At 38.6% G+C, this 25199-nt stretch overlaps 5 protein-coding genes across 6 annotated transcripts; 2 read left to right on the forward strand and 3 right to left on the reverse strand.

The window, feature by feature from the left end:
• Positions 1-3376: 3376 nt before the first annotated feature.
• On the reverse strand, positions 3377-5360 carry LOC116211507 (two-component response regulator ARR5-like). The gene is made up of 5 exons (XM_031545934.1): positions 4384-5360; positions 4202-4278; positions 4002-4079; positions 3813-3883; positions 3377-3738 (listed from the first exon to the last, which is right to left on the reverse strand). The coding sequence occupies exons 1-5, from the start codon at positions 4562-4564 to the stop codon at positions 3525-3527; spliced, it is 621 nt and encodes a 206-aa protein (XP_031401794.1). The 5' UTR covers positions 4565-5360; the 3' UTR covers positions 3377-3524.
• Positions 5361-7269: 1909 nt separating this feature from the next.
• On the forward strand, positions 7270-10468 carry LOC116211506 (zinc finger MYND domain-containing protein 15). Its single transcript, XM_031545933.1, has 11 exons — positions 7270-7511; positions 7719-7832; positions 7932-8050; positions 8281-8327; positions 8404-8504; positions 8629-8716; positions 9122-9230; positions 9462-9633; positions 9718-9789; positions 9882-9995; positions 10124-10468. The coding sequence occupies exons 1-11, from the start codon at positions 7410-7412 to the stop codon at positions 10229-10231; spliced, it is 1146 nt and encodes a 381-aa protein (XP_031401793.1). The 5' UTR covers positions 7270-7409; the 3' UTR covers positions 10232-10468.
• A 4310-nt stretch (positions 10469-14778) lies between these two features.
• Positions 14779-16722, reverse strand: LOC116212257 (cinnamoyl-CoA reductase 1-like). The gene is made up of 3 exons (XM_031546822.1): positions 16581-16722; positions 15581-15646; positions 14779-15283 (listed from the first exon to the last, which is right to left on the reverse strand). The coding sequence occupies exons 1-3, from the start codon at positions 16720-16722 to the stop codon at positions 15102-15104; spliced, it is 390 nt and encodes a 129-aa protein (XP_031402682.1). The 3' UTR covers positions 14779-15101.
• A 2708-nt stretch (positions 16723-19430) lies between these two features.
• Positions 19431-22599, forward strand: LOC116210540. Its single transcript, XM_031544424.1, has 7 exons — positions 19431-19745; positions 20366-20506; positions 20592-20957; positions 21042-21284; positions 21617-21709; positions 21841-22041; positions 22155-22599. The coding sequence occupies exons 1-7, from the start codon at positions 19431-19433 to the stop codon at positions 22365-22367; spliced, it is 1572 nt and encodes a 523-aa protein (XP_031400284.1). The 3' UTR covers positions 22368-22599.
• A 355-nt stretch (positions 22600-22954) lies between these two features.
• Positions 22955-24639, reverse strand: LOC116210542 (non-functional NADPH-dependent codeinone reductase 2-like). Of its 2 annotated transcripts, XM_031544426.1 has the most exons (4): positions 24250-24637; positions 23766-24009; positions 23460-23639; positions 22955-23366 (listed from the first exon to the last, which is right to left on the reverse strand). In XM_031544426.1, the coding sequence occupies exons 1-4, from the start codon at positions 24567-24569 to the stop codon at positions 23145-23147; spliced, it is 966 nt and encodes a 321-aa protein (XP_031400286.1). In that variant the 5' UTR covers positions 24570-24637; the 3' UTR covers positions 22955-23144. The 2 variants fall into 2 exon arrangements, with proteins under 2 accessions (XP_031400286.1, XP_031400287.1); XM_031544427.1 differs by lacking the exon at positions 23460-23639 and having other exon boundaries at positions 24250-24639.
• Positions 24640-25199: the final 560 nt, after the last annotated feature.

Below are 25199 nucleotides of genomic sequence, written 5' to 3' on the forward strand. Positions count from 1 at the left end.
CCATGGCATAGTTGAACATTGAAATGGTAGCGCGCATGATCAAATTATCAATTTATCTACTGCTATTATTTAAATTCGGCTTATCTGTATTGCTAGGAGAGTGCTAACGATCATCGACATAAAATAATAAATAATTATCTTTTTTTTATCCTAGTCAGTGCGCATAATTACGAATTACAAGTCCTACCGAAAACTAGATCAATACTTTATTCACCTAACCTACAAATTAATCACATCACGCCTATTCTCCCATTTGGAAGCTTATTAATTTCCTCGCAATGCACGAGCGGCATTCCTTGAGGATATTTCGTCGAGAACAATGCCGACTACATTATTCCTTCTTTTTAATGTTGCTCCCCGGTAAAGACAAAGACTCTCGATCCCAGTCCGTCTTACAGTAATTTCGGGTGAAACCTCGACGAATATCGGGTAGATGTATGGATAAAACTCGCAACTCGGACAGGGGAGATGATTGAAACATACATATATACGAAGAGCGGATCACCAAATTATTAAAAAGAGGGGGAAAATTAGATTAAATTGACTTGGTCTGGTTTTGCAAATTTTATTTGATGCAGTGGTTGAAATCAAAACTACTTCACATCTTCCCCATAATTAAGAATTTCAGGTGTTGATAATGAGACAGATTAATACTCTAGATCTTGCCAAAGCCTATGCGCCTCTATGTCGGTTTCCTTTCTAGAATGTCTTATTTTTTTTCCCTTTTTTTTTTTTAAAAAAAAATTGATTATGAAAATCGATAAAATACAAGCTTGTAAAATCGATATTCTTGAACTTATGGCAGTTAAAGGACTTATAGAGCCGGTCATTTTCAATGACATTAGTGGCGGACTCAATCTTAATCACATCGGTTGCACGTTCTTCCTTGACCGATCATTATGAATATGGTTTAAGCGGAATGACTTCATCGTTTGCATAGCAGATTCAGTATATAGGCAAGAATCAGTAAATAAAGACAATTAATGACGGCATTGATGTATACACGGTTCGACTCTCCTAGCATACTATCTACGCAAATGATGTTCTGTCGACGCGTCTAGTAAGTCAGAAGATGGAACGGGGTTGGCGGTCAGTCCATTTTTGTAGCCCTTTTGACTCTTATTAGAGAGGAGGAAAAGAGGGAATTGTGTCATACACTCAACAGGGTGTAAATAGTTAGGAGAACATTATTCTATTGATCTTGTGAGTTATTTTTTGGTCTAAGTGGGAAGGAAAAACGATGAAAGTCTTCGTTTGGATCTGTTTTTCAGCAGAGGACCAAACATTTATCGATAGAGTTTCCTCTCAAAGTTGACTTTGGTTTAAATGATTTCATCCATGATATTGATTCAATACGGGCAGTTGGGATGATTTTATGCCTCCAAATCTTCAATCCTTTTCAAACTGAGCTACGGAATTGACCGTTGCTGAACTAGAATATACGTGAGTCGGACAAGATCGGAGTATTTCACAACGATCGGATCCCGACTCACCGTCTACTCCATGGCATTGGCAGTACATCAAACGGAACAAACTGCACATATTTTGAGAATAAGTCGAGCCGATGCTTTTAGCAACGAAGAAGAAGTAAAAACCTCATTCTAGAAAGATAATGTAAGAGTCATTACCTTCTCCCTTCTCCTCCCCATTGCTCACCTAACGTTTTTTTTTAATACGTATTTTTTAATATATAAGTAAACCGAAAAAAAAAAGAATAAAAATTTCTCTTCTTTCTTCTTCCTTTTTGGTGCAATTCCACCTAATGTATATACTAGCATTCATTCATACATGAACTTTTTAGCTAAGTTTCTTGCAAGAAATAATGGGCCGTTCAAGAAGGGTGAAGGGATGAAGTCCAAAACGGTCAAAACCAAACTAATTTCCATTAAGAAATATAATTAGAAAAGACTCTTTTTTTTTTCATTTGTTATTATGGCATTTCGATCCTTAATTCACGCCCTAGAATTAGTCGGACCCATCAGCTTTTGGATATCAGGTGGTATACATCGGAAAGAAACATGAAAAAAAACAAGAAAAAAGGATAAAGAGAAACATACGAAAACCATATCGGAGACTGTAAGTCAGAATACATCAACTGCAAAACAAAACAAAAAAAAAATTAACAACATTGAAAGATAGGCTATAAATATATTTCACAACCGAGAAAAAATAATGTGATACGACTTTGGTCTCAAGTTAATAGAATCTTAACGCAAATTTAATAATTGGACTTTTCCTATCTTTATATGTTCCTTCCCTTATTATGTTCTACAAGGCTCGGAGTGTTTCTTCTAATCGGGAATAGAATCATAATTTTCAAGATGAAGATTAAGATTGATTGTATTTGCTTACTACTCCATTCATCAGATTCGAGTGATGCAGAAAAGGATAGAGGCCTGACACATGGAAAGAGCCGATTGAATCCATGGAGAAGGCCGGCAGAATGGGAGATCCAGCGGCTTGAAAGGGCCCATTTGTCCATTTTCTGCAGTCCTTTTGGAGTGGATGGATCTCAATATCAACTAATTTTCCCTCCCTTGGGTCCACTATATCTAAGAGATAAGAGATTACACTTGCAGGGTACGTTCAAATAATTCGACTCTTATTTTACTTAAATAGTGTCTTGAATTTAAGTTTCGTGAATTAAAAAAATTGTATGATTGGGAGAGTTTCCACACGTAATGAGCCGACATATGCTCGCATCGAAACAGTGCTTTAGGCGTTGTACATTGACATGTTTTTTTTTAAGCAAATTATGTCGCTTTGACGGCAGTCCTGTCATCTACTGACAAATATTTTTACCGGATAAAAGCGACATTTCTCAACCGTCATTCTCATCCAATTATGCGCAACTTTATCTAAACGCATAAAGAAAATTGCGAATGTGAAGGAGTATTTTTCGTAGTCGTTATTTCGTATAACGGATAACATGATCTTGAGACTGATATATTTGTATAATGACTTTGAGGAGAACCATCCTTTGATATAGTTTAAGCTACGACTCGACATGTACTCTTCCCAAGCATATACTTCCGTGATGCAAACTTTTCTTCCCTTGTCTCTCGACTAACATTATAGTCGATCTAAATGAACTGCCATTCGATGTGCATCAGTCTTTTCACGACCGGTCCAGGTTGCATTTTCTCAAGCTTCGAATGCTGTCCCTGTCCCTAAGTTTCCAACGGAAGCATCTCCTTAACTTTAATTCCCTATTCCATTTCCCCCATGGAATGTCTCACGTGGTGTTATGGACCTCAGGGAAATGGAAATGTGCCCTCTGTTTATTCTCTCTACTTTAATCATATCCCACTGAACACACTGACCAAACATATGATTTGGTCAACATTCAACAAAAGGTTTGGAATACAATCATCCCTTTCAGGACCGGAAAAAAGGACACTTGAGATTACTGCTTTTCTCAGTCAGACAATCAATCACTGTAGCAATAGGTTAATCTAAAGAAGAATCCGAAAATTAAATTAAAAAAAGTGCAACAAAACCCTTGGGAGAATAATGTGGATATCTCATGAAGAAGCAGCTACTGATGCCGGAATCAAAGGATCGGAAGGTGGCAGTGTCGGTGGCTGTGGATCCTCTTGGTGAAATTCTTGGTGCTTCCTCTTGTGGATTCGCCGGCAATGGTTTCGAACTTCTCTGTTTGTGTAACTTCTCAGCCTCTTCACGTCGGATAATTTGACAGGCTTCACTATAAACTCCTCAGCTCCTCCCTCTAGACACCTGCAACATCGTGGTAGAGAGAAAAATTAGTTCCCGCAAGACGAGATAAATGGCCGGAATTTCAGGAAATTTACCGGTCCACACGAGCCAGTGTGTTTTCCGATGACATTACAACTACTGGTATCTCCCGTAGAGAAGAGGATTCCTGCTCAATGATTTGAACGTAGAGACTAGAGACATTAGCATCGGCAAAATCTCGGTTTTTTCGGAGCGACCAAGTTCTTCACAGAAGTTAACGAAACTAAATCGGTTCACCAAATTACCTTTATTTTCTTTAGCAACTCGAACCCGGTCATCCCGGGCATATAGTAATCAGTGATGATCAAATCCACCTTCAGACCCTGAAACCAAACAAGTCATCATCCTGATAACTAATCATCCAATGGAAGCACGACATCAAGAATCCAATGTGAATATTGGACTCGTAAGTTTCACGATATTCCGAATTTTCGGGGTGACTCACATCGGAATCAGCATGGCCGCTCTGCTCATCCATTCCTAGAAGCTGCAGGGCTCTTCTTCCGCTGTCCACTGCTGTCACTGGCAACATACGAAACGAACAAAACCCGTTTCAGACCAGAGGCCCGACCAAACTACGTAGACAATTCCGCAGTCCGCAGGAACGACAACAGTCGGTAGGGATACCTTTACAGGAGGAGATCTTCAGGAGCCGCTCGATGACTTTCCGGTCGACGAGGCTATCATCGACAGCAAGAACATGCACCTCCTTCGAACCGGGTGCGCGCTTCGAGTTGCAGCCTTCGATCTTCTTCCTGGCCCTCCTGGCCTTCCTCTGGGCCCTAAGGGCAGTGCCTCTTCGCGCCATATGATTTATGATATTCAAGAAGCTGGAGCTGGAAAGCAAAAAAAAGCTCAAAGTGGAGCAAGCGGCCTTTGGCCTTTATAGCAACTCCGACAGCAACTGATGATTGTTGAGATGACAAAAGATCTTATGGCGGTCTGTGTTAGGAAAATCCCGAAACTCAGATTCTCGGAATCAGCTGCCGGAGCGTGACCGGACCTCACTGACAGTGAGAAGTCATTCTCGTCTTCTGACAGCGAAATTGCTTTGCATTCCTTGGATTGGATTGGATTAGATTATGATTCTTGGATTTGACAGGGGGGAGTCAAAGGAGGAGAGGGGTGGACTGGACAGTCGCCGTCAAATCAAAGATCTAGGAGGGACAAAGTGGCCAGTGGAAGTGACCCGACACGACAGAGCTTTCCCCCCACCCAGCCGGTGGCTCCACCGCACCGCTTTCAAGTTTCAGAAACTGAAAGCAGTCAACTGACCGTTGAGTTTGACCAGACCTGAATGAAACCGTCCAATCGGAAAGAAAGGCGGTAACTCCGGCCGCTCCCTCTTCAATGCTTTCTTCTCCAATAATAAATTCATTATCTTCCCTTGTTGATGTTGTCAGTCTTCTGATATTTGAAAATTTACATTTCCTCCGAAATGATTTCCTGAGAATATGCTAAAAGCAGAGTGAAGTTTTGCCAATGACTTGCTCTTATTCACAAATGCTTCAAAGGAGTCCATCATTGCTATCTTTAATGTTTTGAATACCTTTTATCAATGTCTGGTCTGAAATTGAATCTTGAAAAATCTAAGATTTTTATGGGAGGCATTGTCGGGGATTTTGTTTCTGAATTGGTGACTTGCTCTGAATTTAGAAGAGGTTTACTACCTGTGCGATACTTAGGCCTTTCTCTTGTTTTCGGAAAACTCTCTTTGAAGAACTGTGAGGCTCTAACCGAGAGAATTGTGAAAAGAATCGAGAGTTGGTCTGTGCAGTACTTGTCTTACGCAGGAAGGGTGCAATTGATCAATTCTGTGCTCTTTAGTATGGCCAGCTATTGGTGTTACCATTTTATTCTCCCAAAAAAAGTCATCAAACTTGTGCAACAAAAGTGTCTATCCTTCCTCTGGAAAGGTCTGGAGCAACATGCAGGTGGGGACAAAATCAACTGGGAAACTATTTGCCTCCCAAAAGCGGAGGGAGGTCTCGGTATCAAGGATTTAAATCTATGGAATAAGGTGTGCGTGTTGAAAAACTTATGGTCTCTCCTTGTGAGTTCGGGCTCTCTCTAGGTGGCTTGGGCAAATAAATTCTTAACAAAAGGCCGCCGTATTTGGTTTTTACGGTTGCTGGAGCTTGCTCATGGAACTGGAGGAAATTAATGCAGATAAGAGCTCTCATGTTCCCTTCTATTAGATGCAGAGTTGGTTCGGGCATAACTATGTCCTTTTGGTATGATACCTGGCTACCTGTTGGCCCGTTGATCAAATATTGTTGCAGAGGACTTCAATGCTTCCCTTCACTTAGGGCGCATGCAACAGTTAGTGCAGTTCTGGTGGAAGAGCAATGGCACTGGCCGAGGAGCTTGAACCCATAAGCTACTTTGATCTGAGACTTGGCTACAACACTTGAATCTTCCAACCATGATAGAGTCTTATGGACCCCCCATAAGTCTGGACAATTCTCTATTGCTAATGCTTGGCAGTGTCTTAGACCCAGAGGCCCAAAAGTGGAATGGAGGAATGCAATATGGTTTGATGAATATCTCCCTCGCTCTTCTTTTATTAGCTGGCTTAGTGTACATAATAGATTAGTCACTAAGGACCGGCTATTAAATGGGGGATTCAGCTCGTGTCAACTGAGTGTGAATTTTGCAGTATGCAAAGAGAGACTCGTGATCATCTCTTTTTTGAATGTTCAGTCACTCAAGGAATTTGGAAAAATCTATTGGCTTGAATCGGTTTGCACCTAACTAAGTTGAGTTGGAATACAGAATTCAGCTGTATTACTTCCCTTCGAGGTAGGAAGCTTGATGTCATTTGCTTAAAACTTCTTTGGACTCACTACATATACTGTATATGGAGAGAGATGAATGCCAGGACTTACCAAAAGCAGATCTCACCTCCAACGGCTATAGTTCGGAAGGTTTTTGCAGATGTGAAAGCGAAGCTAAGTGTTTACCCCGTCTCTCACACAAAATTGTAAATGCTGCCTTAATCGGTCAAATGTTTAACCCTTCTGATTTTGCACACAGCTAATTAGTATTCTTTCCGTGATGTACTGGGTTAATGGCCTCTGATATAACTACTTCTAATTAATGAAAGTTTGTCATTCATCCAAAAAAAAACCGGTTTCGAACATATATAGCGCCTCTCCTGATATTTTCTTATTTCGTATCGACTGGTCAGTTTACATGTTGTCTTTCGGTGATGTCTCCGTTCAATCGCTCCTCCCTCGGGTGACCATATAACGGGGTCGATGCAACGAGAGAAGATGAAATGATATTATAATATAGTGCCATCATATGTGACGGGAAGATCCTATCATTGGATCAATTTAGTTCAAATGGCCAGAGTAGCTGCATGACCATTAACAAAGGAGGATCGTTACAAGTGATAGTGAGCCGAAACTCTAGAATCAGACTTTTCTTTTTCTTTTTCTTTTTCTTTTTTACCGAAAAAAGTTTTTTACTATTAAACGCACGAGTTTTTATCTAACCCGTGAGTGGGACCGAGTGGTGTATACCCCTGGCCGCGTGAAAATCTTTCCCCTTCCGTGAAAGTCTGATAATTACTTCTGCCAGTGAGTACCGGAGACGACGAATTCGAGCTGCCTTCTTCCATGGAGTTGGAGATTTGAGGAGCGCCGGTAATGGAGTGTGCCGGCAAGGGAAGAGGAACGAGGTGCGTCGGCCCAGCGAGGCAGCGTTGTGGCCGCTGCCGAGCCGTCGCTTATTGTTCCGCCTCTCACCAGGTGATCGCTCATCCCCCCTTCTCTGAGCAGTGACCCCTAACAAGTCCCCTGAATCAGCTCAGAGCTCAATTAGTCTAGTTGGGTTTCTGTCCGATGGGATAAAGTTTGGAGCTAGAAATGAAACTGCTGTCGGATGCTGTTCGTGATTAACCAACGGGGAGAGGGCTTCGCTATTGGTTTTGATATTGTTGCTTTTGATCTCTATAGTTATCTCACTGGAGTGTCCATAAGGAAGAGTGTGCGAGGTTAGAGGAGCAGATGAAGCAGGTCGATGTGCTGAACGATTTTCCCTTCACGTTCTCTGAAGAAGCCACGGTTCAGGTAGGCTCAGCTCTTATATGGCAGGAGATTTTGCTCTTTCATCCAAGTGTAGTTGCTCGTTCAATGTTTTAATGGGACATGGTCCTTTGCATTCTTCAGGTTTGTGAAAATCAGGAGTCGAGGTGTTCGTTTCTCACTAGGAGGGGCATCCATCTTAAGGGAATGTGGGCGTGCGAGTGCAGCTGTCAACCGGTGGTTAAATCCTTGCAATCTGGAAGGTCGGCTGAGATTTTGATTGATCAACTTTGAATTCGATTCATGCCATATTTACAGATTGATGTCTTCCTTTTGTTTGAGAGATGGGACTTTGGTCGAGGAACTGAAAAAAAGTTGAGTGAACAAATAGTTTTGTTGATTTTGATACAAACTACGAAGTACAGTCAGGAACTTTGTGCGAATGGAACGAGTTTCTCTTTTGAGATTCACAAAATTTCTTTTAATTGGGCAGGTTATATGACAGTTGGAATCTCCCGAGTATCTTGTGCCCTTGTAGTGGTACCATGAAACATTTCATGATCTGTGCTTTGATTTCGTTAATTTTGAATCAAGTCTTCACAATTAATTCTTGCAGGGCCCCCGTCTCCTCTGTTGAATCGACTAGTTGGTTGGGATGATTATTACAAATGGAGGGATATCCCTCTACATTCACCTATTGCCGTGCTCCTCCACTGGGTATATGATATAATTCATCATTTTTCGATTCCAGTTTATGTTTGTGGTGCTTGCTTGGGGAGACACTAACTGTTTATGTCTGGTTCTGAGGTGTCTCATTTCCTCCTGTATTTAAATTTTTCAGCCACTAACAATATATCATGCCATTCAACTTGCTGAAATTGGAGGCTTCATGCTTAGAGACAAAAGTGATCTACGAATACACTATCTTGGTATGAACAAAGTATTATTTCTTTGTTGACGTTGAGTATAACAGAGAAGTCCACTTTTCATGAGCTGTAGCTCATCAAATGCCGATGTCAAGTTGCTAAGCCAGCTTTGTTTTGTCACTCTTTTTGTGTTGAGATATAACCTCTACTTTCCATCTCAAAGGGTCTCTGTCATTTTCTACAAAAGTGAGCCCTTTCATCTGTTGAGCGTCAAAGATTTTGCGGACTGGGTATTTCTGTTTCAATTGCATTTCCTTTTAGGCTTTGATTAATGAACGGGAAACGTCCGGTATTATATGTGATGCTCTAGTGAAGGCATTGTGGTCCTTCCAATTATCAAAAAGAAGATTCTTTATAATCCGGATAAATGTAAATTTATGAAGTTGGCATTTTGACTGAACGTTTCAGGACCAGAGAAGGAGCTTGTACAGTTTGGTGCCCTTGCAGAGTTGCGGGCTCTTCTTCCAGGCTTTCAAGTGCATATTGAGCTTGTTGGACCTGCTGTTCCACATTTTAGGTTGGTAAAATCGCTACAAGTAGCTTTTTATTTAAAAAAAAAAAACACGTCTCGGCTAGTAGCAGCCTCAAAAATAACTTGTGAAATTTAAGTTCCTGATTGGATCTGCTCTGGCATTTATCAGCGTTTCTAGCTCAGTGCAATCAGCACCACTCTTTCTATTTCAGAAATGACATTTCTTGTCGGAGGAAATAACATTCACTTTTTTCTTTCTCCTACTGGTATTCATAGAGATGGTGAGAGGATCAACTTCTCTAGCTACATTCAATGCACTGATAGTGATTGCATTTGCAAATCTTCAAGTGGAAGCATGACCCAAGATTCAAGTGATGGCCAAACTTCTGAAGTTGTACTGCAATTCCGAAGAGGCCTTTACCATGATGTCTATGGAGATATAGCGAAAGTATATCTCTAACACTCTTATGCTGGTATTTTTTGCTTTGATAAACACTTATACCGTTAATTCCATCTTATGATATGTGGGCAGCATTCTCTTCCTGATCTGATCATTGCTCCAAATGCTGGCATTGCTGCTTACCCTAGCTGGCTACCGACTATTGTATGGTTTGGCTTTTAGTTTAAAGCTCGGAAGTGTTCATAGCTTTATTCGAGTTTGTTCTTACCCTTCTTGAATTCTTGACATTGTGTCAGGAGCTGATTAAGAAGATAAATGTCCCAGCGGTTTTTTCCGATTATTGCGAAGAAGCATGCCATCTAGCCGCTCGTTGCATAAATGCGGCGACTGGTCATACGCTCTCGCTCCCTGTACGTGTTCAGTTATTTCACTACTCCTCTTCTCATCTTATCAGTGAAAAGGTCATGTCGTAACTTACAACTGCTTGAGCTTATAAAGCTATATTTGAATGATAATGGAATCCATTCCATTCTTGTAGATCCAACTGAATCCCTTCAGGCAGCCTTTGGCGGTTGAAGAGAGTGCACTGCTCCTCCCTTGCTACTCGAACTGCTTTCTTTTCGGGATTGGGGCTTTTGTTCGATGAAATTAATGTACTTTCTGTTTTGGGTCATTATATTTGGCTCCTATCTTCTGTTGCTGATTGTCCATTTTAAACATTAGAAATTGTGCCAATAGACCAATGCACTAATATGTGTTTTGTACTTCTATGGATCACGCAGTTTTTGGTCCGGATTAGTCGGGACGAGGAGAACCCAATTTGGTCATCTCAGTGTAGCTTTCTATAACTTAATAGAAACATATTGTACATTTCTTCGGAAAACAGGGTGCACAATGTTGTAAAATTTTGAATTCGACTGATATCTCGAAATGGAAAGCAATCCTTTCGCATTAACATCAATGTACAAATAAGACTAAACAAACAATAACCCAATTACTTTGCGGTCGGTACAAATAGTAGTTAGAATCCATGCCGTTTAACTCGCCTTCTTGGTAACCTTAGAATGATAATGAATTGACCATTCAATTCGTATTTCCTTTGCATCAACAATGTCTAGTGTGTGAGACATACACATTGATTGATTGCAAGTCATCTTTTGCACTTTATTATCTCTAATATGTTAAGAGCAATTTATTTCACCGAATAACCAAAAACTTCTAATTCCAAGAAATTTGGTCTAGTAGTTAATGAGGAGCTTAAGTATCCATCCGATCCCGGTTCGAAACTCCTTGGAGCCATCAAAGTGCCTTTGACATGATTATCAACGACGTACGTCATTAGGGCTCACAGAACCTTGAGAATTAGCCGAACGAATACTGAACACCCTGAGTTAAGAAAAAAAAAACACACACATTTTTTTTTTGGCTTTTTTTGGGAGGAAGGTGCCCAATCCAATGGTAACTTCCCGAATTTGAATTACATAATTTTCATAAAAAAGGAATTAAATAATATAATCTCTATCTATTTATCTAAATATATATCTAATATAAAAGCGGAGCCGTGGTTGGCTCGGTCAAATGGTCTCATAACGCACGAATTGCTTAATGGAATTTTCTCATATTTTTCAGTTTTTAAATTTTTATATTGATTTTGTAATAAAAAGGATTTTGTTTGAATTTTTTAAAGATATATGGTATGATAAAATCTAATTTTTTAAAATATTTTTATAGATATGATTACTACTCCTAAACTGTGAAACATTATATATATATATAGATTTAGAAACAAACTAAATACATCTGTCTATAAAAGGAAGAGCCCGCGGTCTCTCAACAAAACAAGAAGTTCCAAGAATAAAGGCTTTAGAAAACAACCGAGTAAAGCAAATCAAGGTAACGACTGCATAGACTTTCTAATCCTCTATAAGCATTTACTTCTTTGATTAATGTACATATATATATATATATTAAATTTTTTTTTCATTGTGAACTTTGATACACAGAAACTCAATTGGGCGTCAACTAATTCAGTCTAACTAGGTCAACCCACTAAGGGATAAAGCTCTCACAACGTGAATTTTATGTATTCACAATGACTCTAACCCACGTTGGAATTCTTACTTAAGTGGAACAAATATCGAACCACTTGAATCAAATCACGTTAGAATTTTTACTTATGTATTACTTTTTCTCTTTGATTTTTCAGCATGTCTCACAATTTATTGAGTGAGCTATCACATGAAAATACTCATGAAAGATATAAGTTATAGTAAATAAATTATGGGAGGCAGTGAACACAAAGAACAATGACTTAACTAACGATTCTTCCTAATGAAGAGTTACAACATATTTTATTATTTATAGTAATAATAGCATAAATAAACTAATATTTTCTTATTTTTTTAACTTTCTATAAAAATATTATTTTATTTTTTAATATCTTTGAATCAATATATTTTGTGATGTCGGTTGTTATTTTCTGGATTTTCTACAATTTTTAGAAAATAAATTTTCGGTTAAATTTTTAATATATAGATTTGAGGTATCAATCATTATTTTCTTCATTTTAACTTTCTTTAAAAAATAACTTTTAATATTTTAAAAACTGCATAATTTATGGGACTGGTTATTATTTTCTCGATTTTTTAGCATCTGTTAGAAAACGAATTTTTCATTTTTCAAAGCATATAGATATAAATTTGTACATCGACATAAAAAATTATAAAAGTAGATATTCTATGTAACACGTTATAGATATGATGCGTTATATATTTTGTATGATTCTATTCATCTATGAGTCACAAAAACTATTATGTATAATAAATTAATTATGGGTAGGTTTTTATCTAATAAAATAGATCATATTTGTGTTTTCAAAGATCTATTATCACATTTGCTTTTCAAAAAAAATCAAATCATAATTTTTATAGATATGATTTGTTATCATATATAAAGCGTTTTCTACCATGTCGCACGTATATATAGTGTTAATGATGGTAAATTATGATTTATAAAATTTCAAAATACGCATATACTTTCTAATCATACTAAAAAAAACATAAAAATCGAACACATATAATCCCGTGCAGAGCACAAGTTCTATGGCTAGTAGTAAATATATAGTGGATATTGAAAGCATTTTCAAAAAAGATGCACGTGAGAGGCACATTTGCCATTTTATCGCATATAATATATTACAACAATATAGATCATATTTGTGTTTTCATATATAGAGAAAGTGTCATTTACAGAAAAAAAATGGAATAGAGAGGCCAACTGCCATTTTTTTGTTTTATAAAAGAGAAAATGTCATGAGAGACTGTTATGTTAGATGGAGAAAGTGGAATAAACAACGAAATTACCATTTAGTGCTTATATAAAAAAAATGTCATGCTAGATAGCAAAAGTAGAATATAAAGCGTAACTATCATTTAAGGTTTATGAGAGAAATTGTCATGCAAGAAAGGGAGAGAGAGTAGAATTATCATTCAAGGTTTAGGAGAAAGAAAATGTAATGTTAGAGAAAAAAAGTGAAATAAAGAGCAAAACTACCATTTATATTTAAGATGGAAAAAATGTCATGTTAGAAAGAGAAAATATGATAGATAGTACAACTACTAAGGTTTAAGAGAAAGTGTCAGGTAAAAGAGAGTGAAACTACTATTTAAAGTTTATGAGAGAGAAAGTAGAATATGTAATGGAACTACCATTTATGATTTAAAAAAGATAAAATATTATGTTAGACAGAGAAAGTGAAATAAAGAGTACAATTATCATTTATGATTTATGAAAGAGAAAATGTAACAATAGAGAGAGAGAAAGTGTTTTGTTTCAGTATCATAACACTTTCTTTTTCCTAAGTTCTGATTTTTTCACTAACATGACTCTCTACTTCAAACTCTCTATTACAGTTTCTCCCTAACATGATAATTTCTCTTTCATAAACCTAAAATGACAGTTTCACACATATTTTATAGATACTTTCTCTCTCATAAACCGTAAATGGTAGTTTTGCTATCTCTTTCCTACATGACACTTTATATCTTTTAGGGCACGTTTGGTTCGCAGGATTAGAATAGACAGAGAATAGAATAGACTGGGATTAGAATAGACAGGGAATAGAATGGAAATTCTGATGAAATTTTTGTGTTTGGTTGGAGGGAATAAACAAGGAATAACATTATAATTCTGATGTTTGATTGGGTTAAATAAGGAATAGAAAGAACAGGAATAGGATAAAAAGACAGAAATGCCCTTCATATAAATATAATGAGTTTTATAAGATAAATAGATAACTTTAATGACAATTTTTATAATTAATAAAAAATAAAATTTTAAAAAATATAAAGAAAGGTAATTCTAAAAATTAAAAAATTAAATTAAATTACTAAAATTTGTGTTTATTAATAAAATTAATTATTTTAATAATGTAATAAGCATAATTATCTATTTTTATAATAATTAATTATTTTAATTTTCCAGGCAATTCAATAATATAATTATTATTTTTCTATCTTTTTCTTCATATTCTCTCTCATATTTTTTCTTATCTATTATTACAGAAAATTTTTTAATACTAAAATTTTTTCAAACTTAACTTCATTACCAAACGCAATGTGACAAATTTAACTTAACTTAATTTTACTTTATTTTTCTCTCAATTCAATAATAAAATCATTACTTTTTTTAAAATCTTTTTCTTTAAATTCTTTCTCAGGCTTTTTCTTATTTATTATGATAATAAATTTTTTAATATTAAATTCTCTTAATTATTTAACATTTTTTTCTCAATTTTAACGACACAATCATTATTTTTTTTAAATTTTCTTCTTCAAATTCTCTCACATATTTTTCCTAACTACTTTTGTCTTCATGTCCTCAAATCAACACTAAATCAAATTAAATCCAACTTAATTTCATTACCAAACACAATGATCTTTATGATTATTCATCTAGGCTGTTTAACGTCCAGCTCTTGAAACATAGGTTACGAAGAACCATGAATAGAAAAGAGGAATCGAACTTCCGCAAACACTGGATTTGCCTATAGCTCGTTCAGAAGGTAGTTGGGCATGCTGAATAAACAAATATCCTAATTTTGCTCGGGATGTTTTCATTTGTTCTGGAGCCTAATCGATTCGCCTCGACTATTTTTCAATTCACTTCTGGAAACACAAATGACAAAGAACCCAGGACAAAGAAACAGAAATTGTAGTCAAATTGCCAAATATAAGTACATCTGGGAACAATTTCATTATCAATGGAAATGAAGGACAACAGCTTTCCTGTACGGTCCAAAGTATCAACAATAACAGCAAACGAATTTTCCGAGTTTCATCACAAGCCATAACTACTTAAGCAGCCCAGGCTCTCAGAACACAGAATTCTTAGCCAAAAAATTGCGAATTCACTACCAAGGACATCAACATAGAACACCTGTAGGCTAGATAAATTAGTTTGTATTATCAAGCAAAGGAAAAAAATAAATAAATAGATGAAAGAGCTTACTTCTTCGGTTAAGTGAAGTCAGGATATAGTCTACGAAGCTTTTCCGCCAAATCTCGGGTCTTGATAGCATGCGCTACACATATGTATCTACCTTCAGCCTCGGGTTTTTCATACGCCATTATTACAGCCTCAGCAACATCTCGCACGTCAACTAGAGGACGGAGCCTGTTCGGAACAGAATCCTCACCACCTATGTCAGATCAAAATTTACCAGTCAACAATGGAGCCAAACCATAAACCTCCCTGGCCAAATGTTTATCTTTACAAGGAAAAAAGGACTTGCATCAGTATCTGTATATCCGTTTCAATCCAAACCTGGGCTTGACTCACACTGATGTCCAAAGACAAGATTACCATGGAAAAGGAGGAAAAATGTGGAGCATCTATGATATAATATAAATATATGCTTGATACTCTTTGAAGTTATAGAATCTTGAATCGAATATAAACCCGAAATTGAGAAAGCGAAAAGGAAATGAACCCTGACCTGACTCCTGAGTATGGAACCTTTTTTTTCTCTGAGTTTTCAATATCAAAGTTCCTTGAAAGACCTCTGCATGTGACAGTACGAGAACCTTCAATGAGACCGACTCATCCTTGATACAATTCTTCCCAGAGAATAGGGAAGGCAGCAAATTAGAGAATGCAATGACATTCTTGTACTGATTATAAAGGTTGCTATGAAGCCAAATTTCATGAATAATAATCTACAGTTATTCTGAATATCAACATCAAGATTGAATATTAGGAACATTCCACAATCCATATGGCTGACCACATGTCCAGACAATTCAAATGAAAAAAGCCACAAAGATCACAAGTCGCTCTAACTTTTAGTAAATTTATGATCTCGTCCTATACAACACAAATTTTTTTTTCTTTGGGCCAACCTATACAACACAGTTATTCATCCTAAATCTCTAATGCAAGTACCCTGTAGACATGTAATCTTTTTGCCGTTTACTGTCATTTTTAATGCAGGTCTTGCTCATCAGCTTCAACCGCCCCCCCTTTGGTGTGTTAATTGCAAAAACTTATTTCATTGGTTAGACATGCAGGGCAAAAAAATTTTCCTAACTTGAAACACTGAAGAAACATCTCAACGAACAATTCCAGCAAAAATTAAATCTTGTCCCTGAACTGAAGTATCGATTATCAGGACAAGCAAGCACAAGGTCACAGATCATGCATACTGAGATTGCCGTCAAGAACTATTGAGCAAAATTTCTTTTTATAAATATACTGATCAGAATTGAGCATCGTCCATCAGTAGATCTTAAAAATCTAACAACAATCTATTAAAACAGTTGGGCAATGATAATCTAAAGCCATATAAAGACATGTCGCAGACATCTTAGCTACCACGCAGAGCACAACTCTTGACAAAACTAAGTTTTCCATCAAAACAGAACTAGAGATTTAGGATGAAGAAGCATACCCAAAAGCAAACATACAGAGATTATAGAGACACAGAGAGAGAGAGAGACCTGGGCTATGGCACAAAGGTGTTGAAGAGCTCTCAGGGGAGGTTCGAATCGGGAGCACGGCTGTAGCTTTGCTAGGGTTTACAATTTTCTTCCGAGAGGAAATGAACGATAGGTGAGAAGTGAGGCTTTTATGGGATGGCATGCATTGTAATTATCGAAAGAAGACGAGGGTATTTTTGTCCATTCGCCTCCATTTCCGCATCCGGATAAGCTAATCCGGACCGTGATAGGCGGCACCCGTATTCCGCATGTAAACCGGATATGGATCCCGAGTCGGAATAGCTATTCCGCATTCCGTTAAACCAAACGACCGAAAATCTATTCCGTACGGAATAGTTAATCCGTGCCCTACCTAATCCGGTGAACCAAACATGCCCTTAAAGTATAAGTGATAGTTGTGCTCTTTATTTCACTTTTGCTCTCTAATATGACACTTTCTCTCTCTGAAACCCTAAATGGTAATCGCGCCATCTATTTCACTTTCTCTCTCATAAACCTTAAATTATACTTTCTCTCTATAACATAATATTTTTTCTCTCATAACCCTAAACGGTAGTTCAACTCTCTCTTACATTACATTTTCCTCTTCGAAACTCTAAATGGTAGTTTTGCTCTTTATTCCATTTTCTCTCTAACATGACACTTTCTCTCTCTTTAATTCTAAATGGTAGTGTTTATTCCACATTCTTTTTATTTCATTCTCTCTCTAATATGACACTTTTTCTCTCTTTAACTCTAAATGGTAATGTCTATTCCACATTCTTTTCATAGCATAATACTTTATCTCTCATAAACCATGAATGATAGTTCCGCTCACTTTTACATAACAATTTCTCTCTCATAAACACTAAATGGTAATTGCATTTTTTATTATATTTTTTCTCTCAGACATGACACTTTATCTTTCCTAAATAATAAATGGTAGTTCCGCTGTCTATTCCACATTCTCTCTCTAATGTGGCACTTTCTCTTTCGTAAACCCTAAATGTTGCGCTTTCTATTTCACTATCACTCTACCATGATATTTTATCTCTTCTAAACACTTAATGGTAGTTCTGCTCTATCTCTTACATGACATTTTTTTCTCCCCTACATCTTAAATGCTAATTGCATTCTCAATTCTTCTTTCTCTCTTTTTAGCCCTAAATGATAGTTTCACTGTCCATTTCACATTTTCTTTCTAACATAATACTCTATCTCCCGTAAACCATGAATGATAGCATCGCTCTCTCTTACATGATACTTATTCTCTCTTTAGCCTTAAATAGTAGTTGTGCTCTTTGTTCAACTTTCTCACTCTTAAAATGACACTTTCTTTCTCCTAAACATTAAATGGTAGTTTCGCTGTGTATTCTACATTCTATCTCTAAGATAATAATTTTTTTTTCCAAAACCCTTAATGGTAGATGTGTAGTAATCAATACGAACTTATACGGAGAGAACACAAGTTCAAGTTGTATCTCGTGCAATGCATGAGTTTCACGATTATTATATATATATTTATATAAGAAAGAGCGAGATGGCTTGGCCAGATGGTCTCAAACCGCTTGATTTTAGAATGCAATTTCATTGATTTTTGAGTTTTTAAATTTAAAATTTTTTCGATTATAAAATTATCAACAAAATCTTCCGAAATAATTTTTTGTTATAATATTTCACTTAAAAAATCGAGAATACCAAAAAAATATTTTGAATATTATAGTTTAGAAGGCAATATGATTAAATAATTTTGGAATTTTTTAAAATTATCAAAAAAAATAGATTATATTTTTATAGATTTTTCGTGGTACATTATAAATAGTTTCTTAACTAGGACTAAGGTATTCTCTAAATTTAGTTTTGAAAAAGTTTATTGTCGATATTTATTTTTTATTCTTTTTTGTTGCTTTTGCCTGATCTGATGGAACTATCATGTGTAACGCACGAGCTATACTACTAATATATATATATATATATATATATATATATATATATATATAAAAGGGCCCCAATAAGCACTTCATCATTCGCCTTCTCAGTGGGCATCTCCCTCGTGCCGTCATCGAAGGAGTGAATGATCACCACCTTCTGGCCCTGCAACACAATCACTGGTGACCTTTAGCCTTCTCTCTCCCTTTTAGTTCTTCAAGACTTAGCTCTCTCTCAAGACTAAGTGTTGTTGAGACTAGCAAAACTCTATAGAATGGCTCTTGTATATCTCATATCCATGCTATCAATATCTATATCTATATATATCTTATATACTATATACATAGGACAGCAACGGGACCCGCAAACATCTCGTGTATATATATGGGATATCATGTCGTATATATATCATTTTTAAAATTATTTTTGGTTAAGAATAATTTTTAAAATTTTACCAACAATATTATCGTGTTATCGTTATGTCATTCTAGTTTTTATCGTAAAAGATATATCACGGAATACGAAGGAAAAATATCCTTTTGAAATGTATTAATCATATTAATTAATTAATATGCTGAATTATTTTAATTTCAATATATCCAGCTGAAAATTCCTTGCCGAGTATCCAAGTCCCGACGGACGGGCCAGTCCAAGCGCCACGTAACCGTAAGCCACACCTTCCCGTCCAGTCCACGTCGACCAAGCAAACCCAACAAAGCCGTTCTTCTTCACTTCTTCTTCTTCATCTTCTTCCCCTCACCGAAATCATCGCTTGATCCGACTTTTCCCCATGCATCAGACCCGTTGACCCCGATGTCCCGCCCGTTCCGCCGCCGTCGCTGACCCACTTAACCATATCCCAACTCTCCACCGCAGCTCGGCCCGTCTCACCACCGGCACCGGAAAGCTTTCCTCTTTCTTCCTCGTATTCCGACTCTCCCCATGTCTCGGTTCCCTCAATTGCTCCTCCTCTGCCTGCTAGGGATAGGGTTTGGCCTTGATTATGCTGATGCCTTCAAGGTCCCCTTCCGGATCAACGACGTGCTCCCCATCTTATCCCGGCAGGTCTCGTGGCCGGTGCTCAACGACTTCCACAGCGCCGTGGACTTGCTGCCGGTCTTTGTCGGTTCCGTCACCCCTGACAACGGGACGATCGACTGGAAGGGCGCTTGCTTCGATGGCAACGTGGCTCGGCTCGAGTTCACGGAGGGTGATCGGGCGCAGCCGGATTTGGGCGGCGGCATTATGCACCTCACGGTTCGGTCTCTGAGTGACGCTGATCACAATCACTATTGCTTCAAACCCAATTGTTTCTTAAATTTAATGCTAAAAATTTTCCTTTTCCGACTTCACCGAGAGCAGTCTCCATCGTTAAGTGCTATGAGGATAATCTCAGTTTCCAACATTCTAATTATGGGATTTTTTCCTAAATATTATTTGGTTTTTTTCGCAATTGCGGACCTTGTTCAGGTGCTTAGTGTTAATTGCTTCAATTTGGTATCGGGTGCTTGTTTGCCCGGAACCAATTCTTGTTCAGTGGATGATCAGCTGTTAAATTCCTCTACTGTGACATTACAAAAACATAAATATCATCGTATGCGAACTTGTCATTGACTTGACTCTGATGAAGAATCTGCTTAAACGATTGGTTCTTGTGAATATGTGAGATCGTCGTTGAGAGTGTCTTTCGGGTTTATTCATAATTAAACTGGGCATATGAAGCGGAAACCAAGCATAGTTTGCTTCAATCTTTGTTGCATAAGACATAGAAGTAGAGTATGTCATTGCTTTGGGTTTTGCTCTGTGCTTTATGATTCGACTCAGCTGAACATCAAATTAACACCGTTGGTCTCTCTCTTTTCTGCTGCTCTCAACAGACATCAGAACCACATAGCTGGACCTGTATGGATTTGTATGTGTTTGCAACACCATACAGGATAACTTGGGATTACTACTTCTCAGCTCGAGAGCACACGTTCAAGTTTGATTCATGGGAAGAACCTGCAGAGTTGGAATACGTATGACTGAGCCCATTTCTATTACATACATTTTCCGATTGGGATTTCATCGAGTGAAAATAACTTACTTTTGGAATACGAGCAGGTGAAGCAGCATGGAGTCTCTGTATTCCTCATGCCATCAGGAATGCTAGGAAGCCTGCTATCCTTGATCGATGTGTTGCCCTTGTTTTCTAACACAGCCTGGGGTCAAAGTGCTAATTTAGCATTTCTGAAGAAACACATGGGTGCAACATTTGAGAAACGTCCTAAGCCCTGGCAGACAATTATAAATCCAGAGGATGTTCACACCGGTGATTTTCTAGCTGTTTCCAAGATTCGTGGTAGGTGGGGAGGGTTTGAGACTTTGGAAAAATGGGTTACTGGTGCATTCGCTGGTCATACGGCAGTTTGCTTGAAGGATGAATCTGGTAATTTGTGGGTTGGCGAATCAGGTCACGAGAATGAGAAGGTGTGATTTCTAAATTTTAGTTACTGAAAAAGAATTGAGAGATGATCAGTTGTTCACACTATGTCAAACTCGATGTTATTGCAGGGAGAAGAGATTATTGTGGTCATTCCATGGGAAGAATGGTGGGAATTGGCCCTCAAGGATAATTCCAATCCCCAGATAGCTTTGCTTCCTTTACATCCCGATTTGAGAGCGAAGTTCAATTCTACGGCAGCATGGGAATATGCTCGAAGCATGTCGGGGAAACCATACGGTTATCATAACATGATATTCAGTTGGATTGACACCATATCGGACAACTACCCTCCCCCTCTTGATGCTCACTTGGTATGGTTCTTTCTTGCTCAGTCGAGGATCTAATAACTTATTGTTGATCGATTTGGTCGTTTTGGTTTGTGAATCTTTATAAATCATGTTGAAGATACTCCTTATGCTGGGTATTTTGCTAAATCCAGTGAAATTTGAGCTATCTGTGGAACATAGTTATATTATATGGATAAGCAGAACAGAATGGTTTTCAAGTTGGGATTCTGATTTTTAAGTACCATATTCAATATTCAATATCCCCTTTGCTTGTTCTTATTTTCTTTATTATAAAACCAGTGTTTAAAATCTCATCTCCAGCTTGATTTTTCAATTTCTTTCTCCAACATCTCTAGGTCATCTCTGTCATGTCAATGTGGACGAGGTTGCAGCCCTCTTATGCTGCTAACATGTGGAATGAAGCCTTAAATAAGCGGCTAGGAACTGAGGTAGAAGAGCTCTTGCTATAATTCACTTTATTTTCGAGTTGTTTCCGTGTGGCCGGATTCTTCCTATAGCATGCTGCATGTCAAGACCAATCATTTTCATTGTTTTTCCTCAATTTATTTTCCCCGTTCAGGATTTGGACTTGTATGGGATATTAGATGAGACAGAGAAGCGTGGTCTATCTTTTGATCAATTACTTACGATCCCGGAACAAGATGATTGGGTCTATAGTGATGGAAAATCTACCACATGTGTCTCTTTCATACTCTCAATGTACAAAGCCGCAGGAGTGTTTGGTCCCATTGCTGATTCTATTCAAGTAACAGAGTTCACTGTAAGTCACGAGACAATTCTCTTGCCCTCGTATACACATCACAGTTCGCTGACTTCTCACCAATCGATCCCTGTGTCTTGTTACTTTTTATTAACTCCATTGCCACCTTTCAGATTCGGGACGCATACATGTTGAAGATTTACGAGAGCAACAAGACCCGGCTCCCGAGCTGGTGCAGCAACAAAGATGGTGAGCTCCCGTTCTGTCAAATTCTCGGGGAGTATTGGATGGAACTTCCTGGGTATAATACCCTGGAACCATATGCCAACATGAATGAGTACTGCCCCTCGCTGCCTCCTAGCTACGAGAGGCACGTGAAATGCTAAAATGTTCAGTGATTTCAACGGGAATGCTTTCAGTTTGAACAGCTTTTCTCCATGCTCCTCTTTATCTTCTTTCGAATCAGTGATCCCGTCAAGGGCAATTTTACATTATTTACAATAGTAGAAGGGTCAAATGTGGGAGGAAAATCGGTACGCGTTAAGAAGACATTAGGTGGATCTGTACATATTCGCTGATGAAATTTAGTGAAGGCAATCTTTATTTATCTTGGTGTAACTTTGTTTCTTCGGTGCACGTATCCATCTTTTTCCCGGGTTACTCAAGCCATTCGGAAGAGCATACTCTGAAGGCTGGGGTCACCAATTAAATTAAAAATTGGGCAAACCGGACTGGAGTAGGTCCAAAATCTAAAGGGTAGGAAGATTGATGTTACTGGACAAAAGCTTGCAAAGAATTTGTAGATATGGCTGGAACGAAATGCCCGAATCTTCGAGCGTGAAGTGACCACAAAGGTAATAGTTTCGGGATAGCTCAGGGTTTGCTTGTATGAGTCTTGTTTTCTTTTGTTACGCGAGGGAATGATTTTGTAAAGCTTTGCACGGATGAGCGGTCGTCTTTCGCATATATGTTGATTGATCGTGAATCGAATTTCACCACATATTTTGATTGATCGTTAATGGAATTTCACCGTGTATCCATAAGCAATACAACGAACATTGAGTTGAGACAGAAAACGACTGTCTGGACTTGTCGCGAAAGGATATGGCGCCTGAGCTCTGCTGCAGAGTTTAAGGGCTTGGCAAGAAATCCGGAAAACCAAATCATTCACCATCCCAGAACTCCTCGATGGTTTTGTAAGGCCCATTCACATAGATGAAATCCTCGCCGAGGCTGACTCTCGTCTGTGGGATCTCACTGATCTTCTGCAACTCTTCCTCGGTGAGCTCCCAGTCGAATATCGCCAAGTTCTCCTTCATCCTGCTCTTGTTGAAGCTCTTCGCCAGCACACAGGCCCCATACTCGAACGCCCATCTCAGGCATATCTGTTAATTGCAATTTCTGACTTTAGTAAAACTGCTAGTAAACCTCGTAAAACAAGTAACACTGAGGAGGGATGACAGAGGGATCGATCGAGCCTGAGCAACTGTTTTGCCCTTGGCTTCGGCAATCTCCTTAAGCTCTGGGCAATCCATGACTCGGTTGCTTCCCCAAAAGGTCCCTTTAGCCCCCAAGGCTGAATAGGCCGTCAGGAGTATCCCATTGCTCGCGCAGAACTTTCTAAGTTGCCGCTGCTGCCACAGCGGGTTCAGCTCCACCTTGCAACATCGACCATTTAGACAGTTTACTGCCTGGACAGACCCGATCTTTAACGAACTAAATGAAGTTGTGTGCGTGCTCCATATCGTGTCAGCTGCTCTAAACCAGCCATGGGAAAGGCTCACCTGATTTATTGCAGGGGGTATCTTAGCATTGGCTAGAATGCCACCGACCTTCTTGCAAGAGAAATTGCTGAGCCCGATAGACTTTGTGAGCCCTTTCCTCTGGCATTCCTCCATATCCGCCCACACGCCCTTGAAGTCCATCGGAAGTAGGTTCTCTTTTTTTATCGGGTATTTATCGACTCCCGGTTTCATGCTCACGGGCCAGTGGATCAGATACAGGTCCAAGTACTCCAACTTTAGCTTCCTAACAATGGGAATCGTCACTCATGAAGGAATGAGAGATCATGACAATGACTCAGTCCATTAAACCGATAAACGAGGTCGATCAAACTTTGTATGTCGGATTCATAACTCTATATATTGGACATCCTAGTACTATGTTTCAGAGACAGCCACGCGAATTAAGAAACTATCTTATATGAAAACACGAGAAGTTTTAGATCACTTGGCAAGTGGCCATTCGAGCTTAACAAGCTTTACATACTCGAGGCTCTTCTGGAGGGCAGGGATGACTAGCCCGGGATGTGCATCCGTGCACCAGAGCTTGGAGGTGATGAAGAACTCGTCCCGCAAATTAACGAGCCCGAGCTCTAGTGCTTCCTTGATGGCCTGCCCGATTGGCTCCTCTGACAAATACACGGCTGCAGTGTCAAAGTGCCGGTAGCCGAGCTTGATCGCCTCGAGGACCGCCGCCTTGGTTTCCTCAAATGGCACTAGCGGGAATGTGGCAGTGCCAAAGCCCAGGAGTGGGATCTTCCGGCCTCCACTGGAGACGAGCTCTGCTGTGGGGATCTTATCAGCCATTAATTTCCGGTTTCAGGGTATTGCAGAGGAGAAGTGAAGAGGTGAAGAATGATGGAGCGGTTGGTTTCATCATCTTCTGTTGTGACCACGAGAAGATTTTGGCCACTCCTGTTGCTATCTTAGGACACGTGCTGAACAAACCACTGGTCTGTCGATTTTCGTTTCGTACGATAATTGGGCAGATCTACACTAAAAATAGATGAATACAGATCACACATCATATAATCAGAGTCTGACCAAGTTTGCCGGTTTTCGACAAAATCCGAATAGGTAATGCGAATCAGTCACACAAGCAACTCCTATATCACATCTCTTATCCTGCGTACCGAGCTTAGCCAGCACCAACTCGAGGACCCGCCTATCACAGATCATATATTAAAATGGTGGAAGGCTCATTCCATTTATGACCATTTCGGTGCGGTTTCACTTTTGCTTTCTTCTCAGTTCAAGGATTACCATGAACAGTTAGGATGAAATTGTATCGGTGTTCTCAGATGCCGTGTAACTAAGATTACGACCGGAAAAGTATTTTCTGGTCATGCATGCTTTCCGGTAGTGGAATCATGGTGAAGATTCTACTCCCCGAGTCCGTAACCGGTCTCTGACCTTCCGAACCCCGTCATCGATGGT

Source organism: Punica granatum, chromosome 6, assembly GCF_007655135.1.
Source record: "Punica granatum isolate Tunisia-2019 chromosome 6, ASM765513v2, whole genome shotgun sequence".
NCBI lineage: Eukaryota > Viridiplantae > Streptophyta > Magnoliopsida > Myrtales > Lythraceae > Punica > Punica granatum.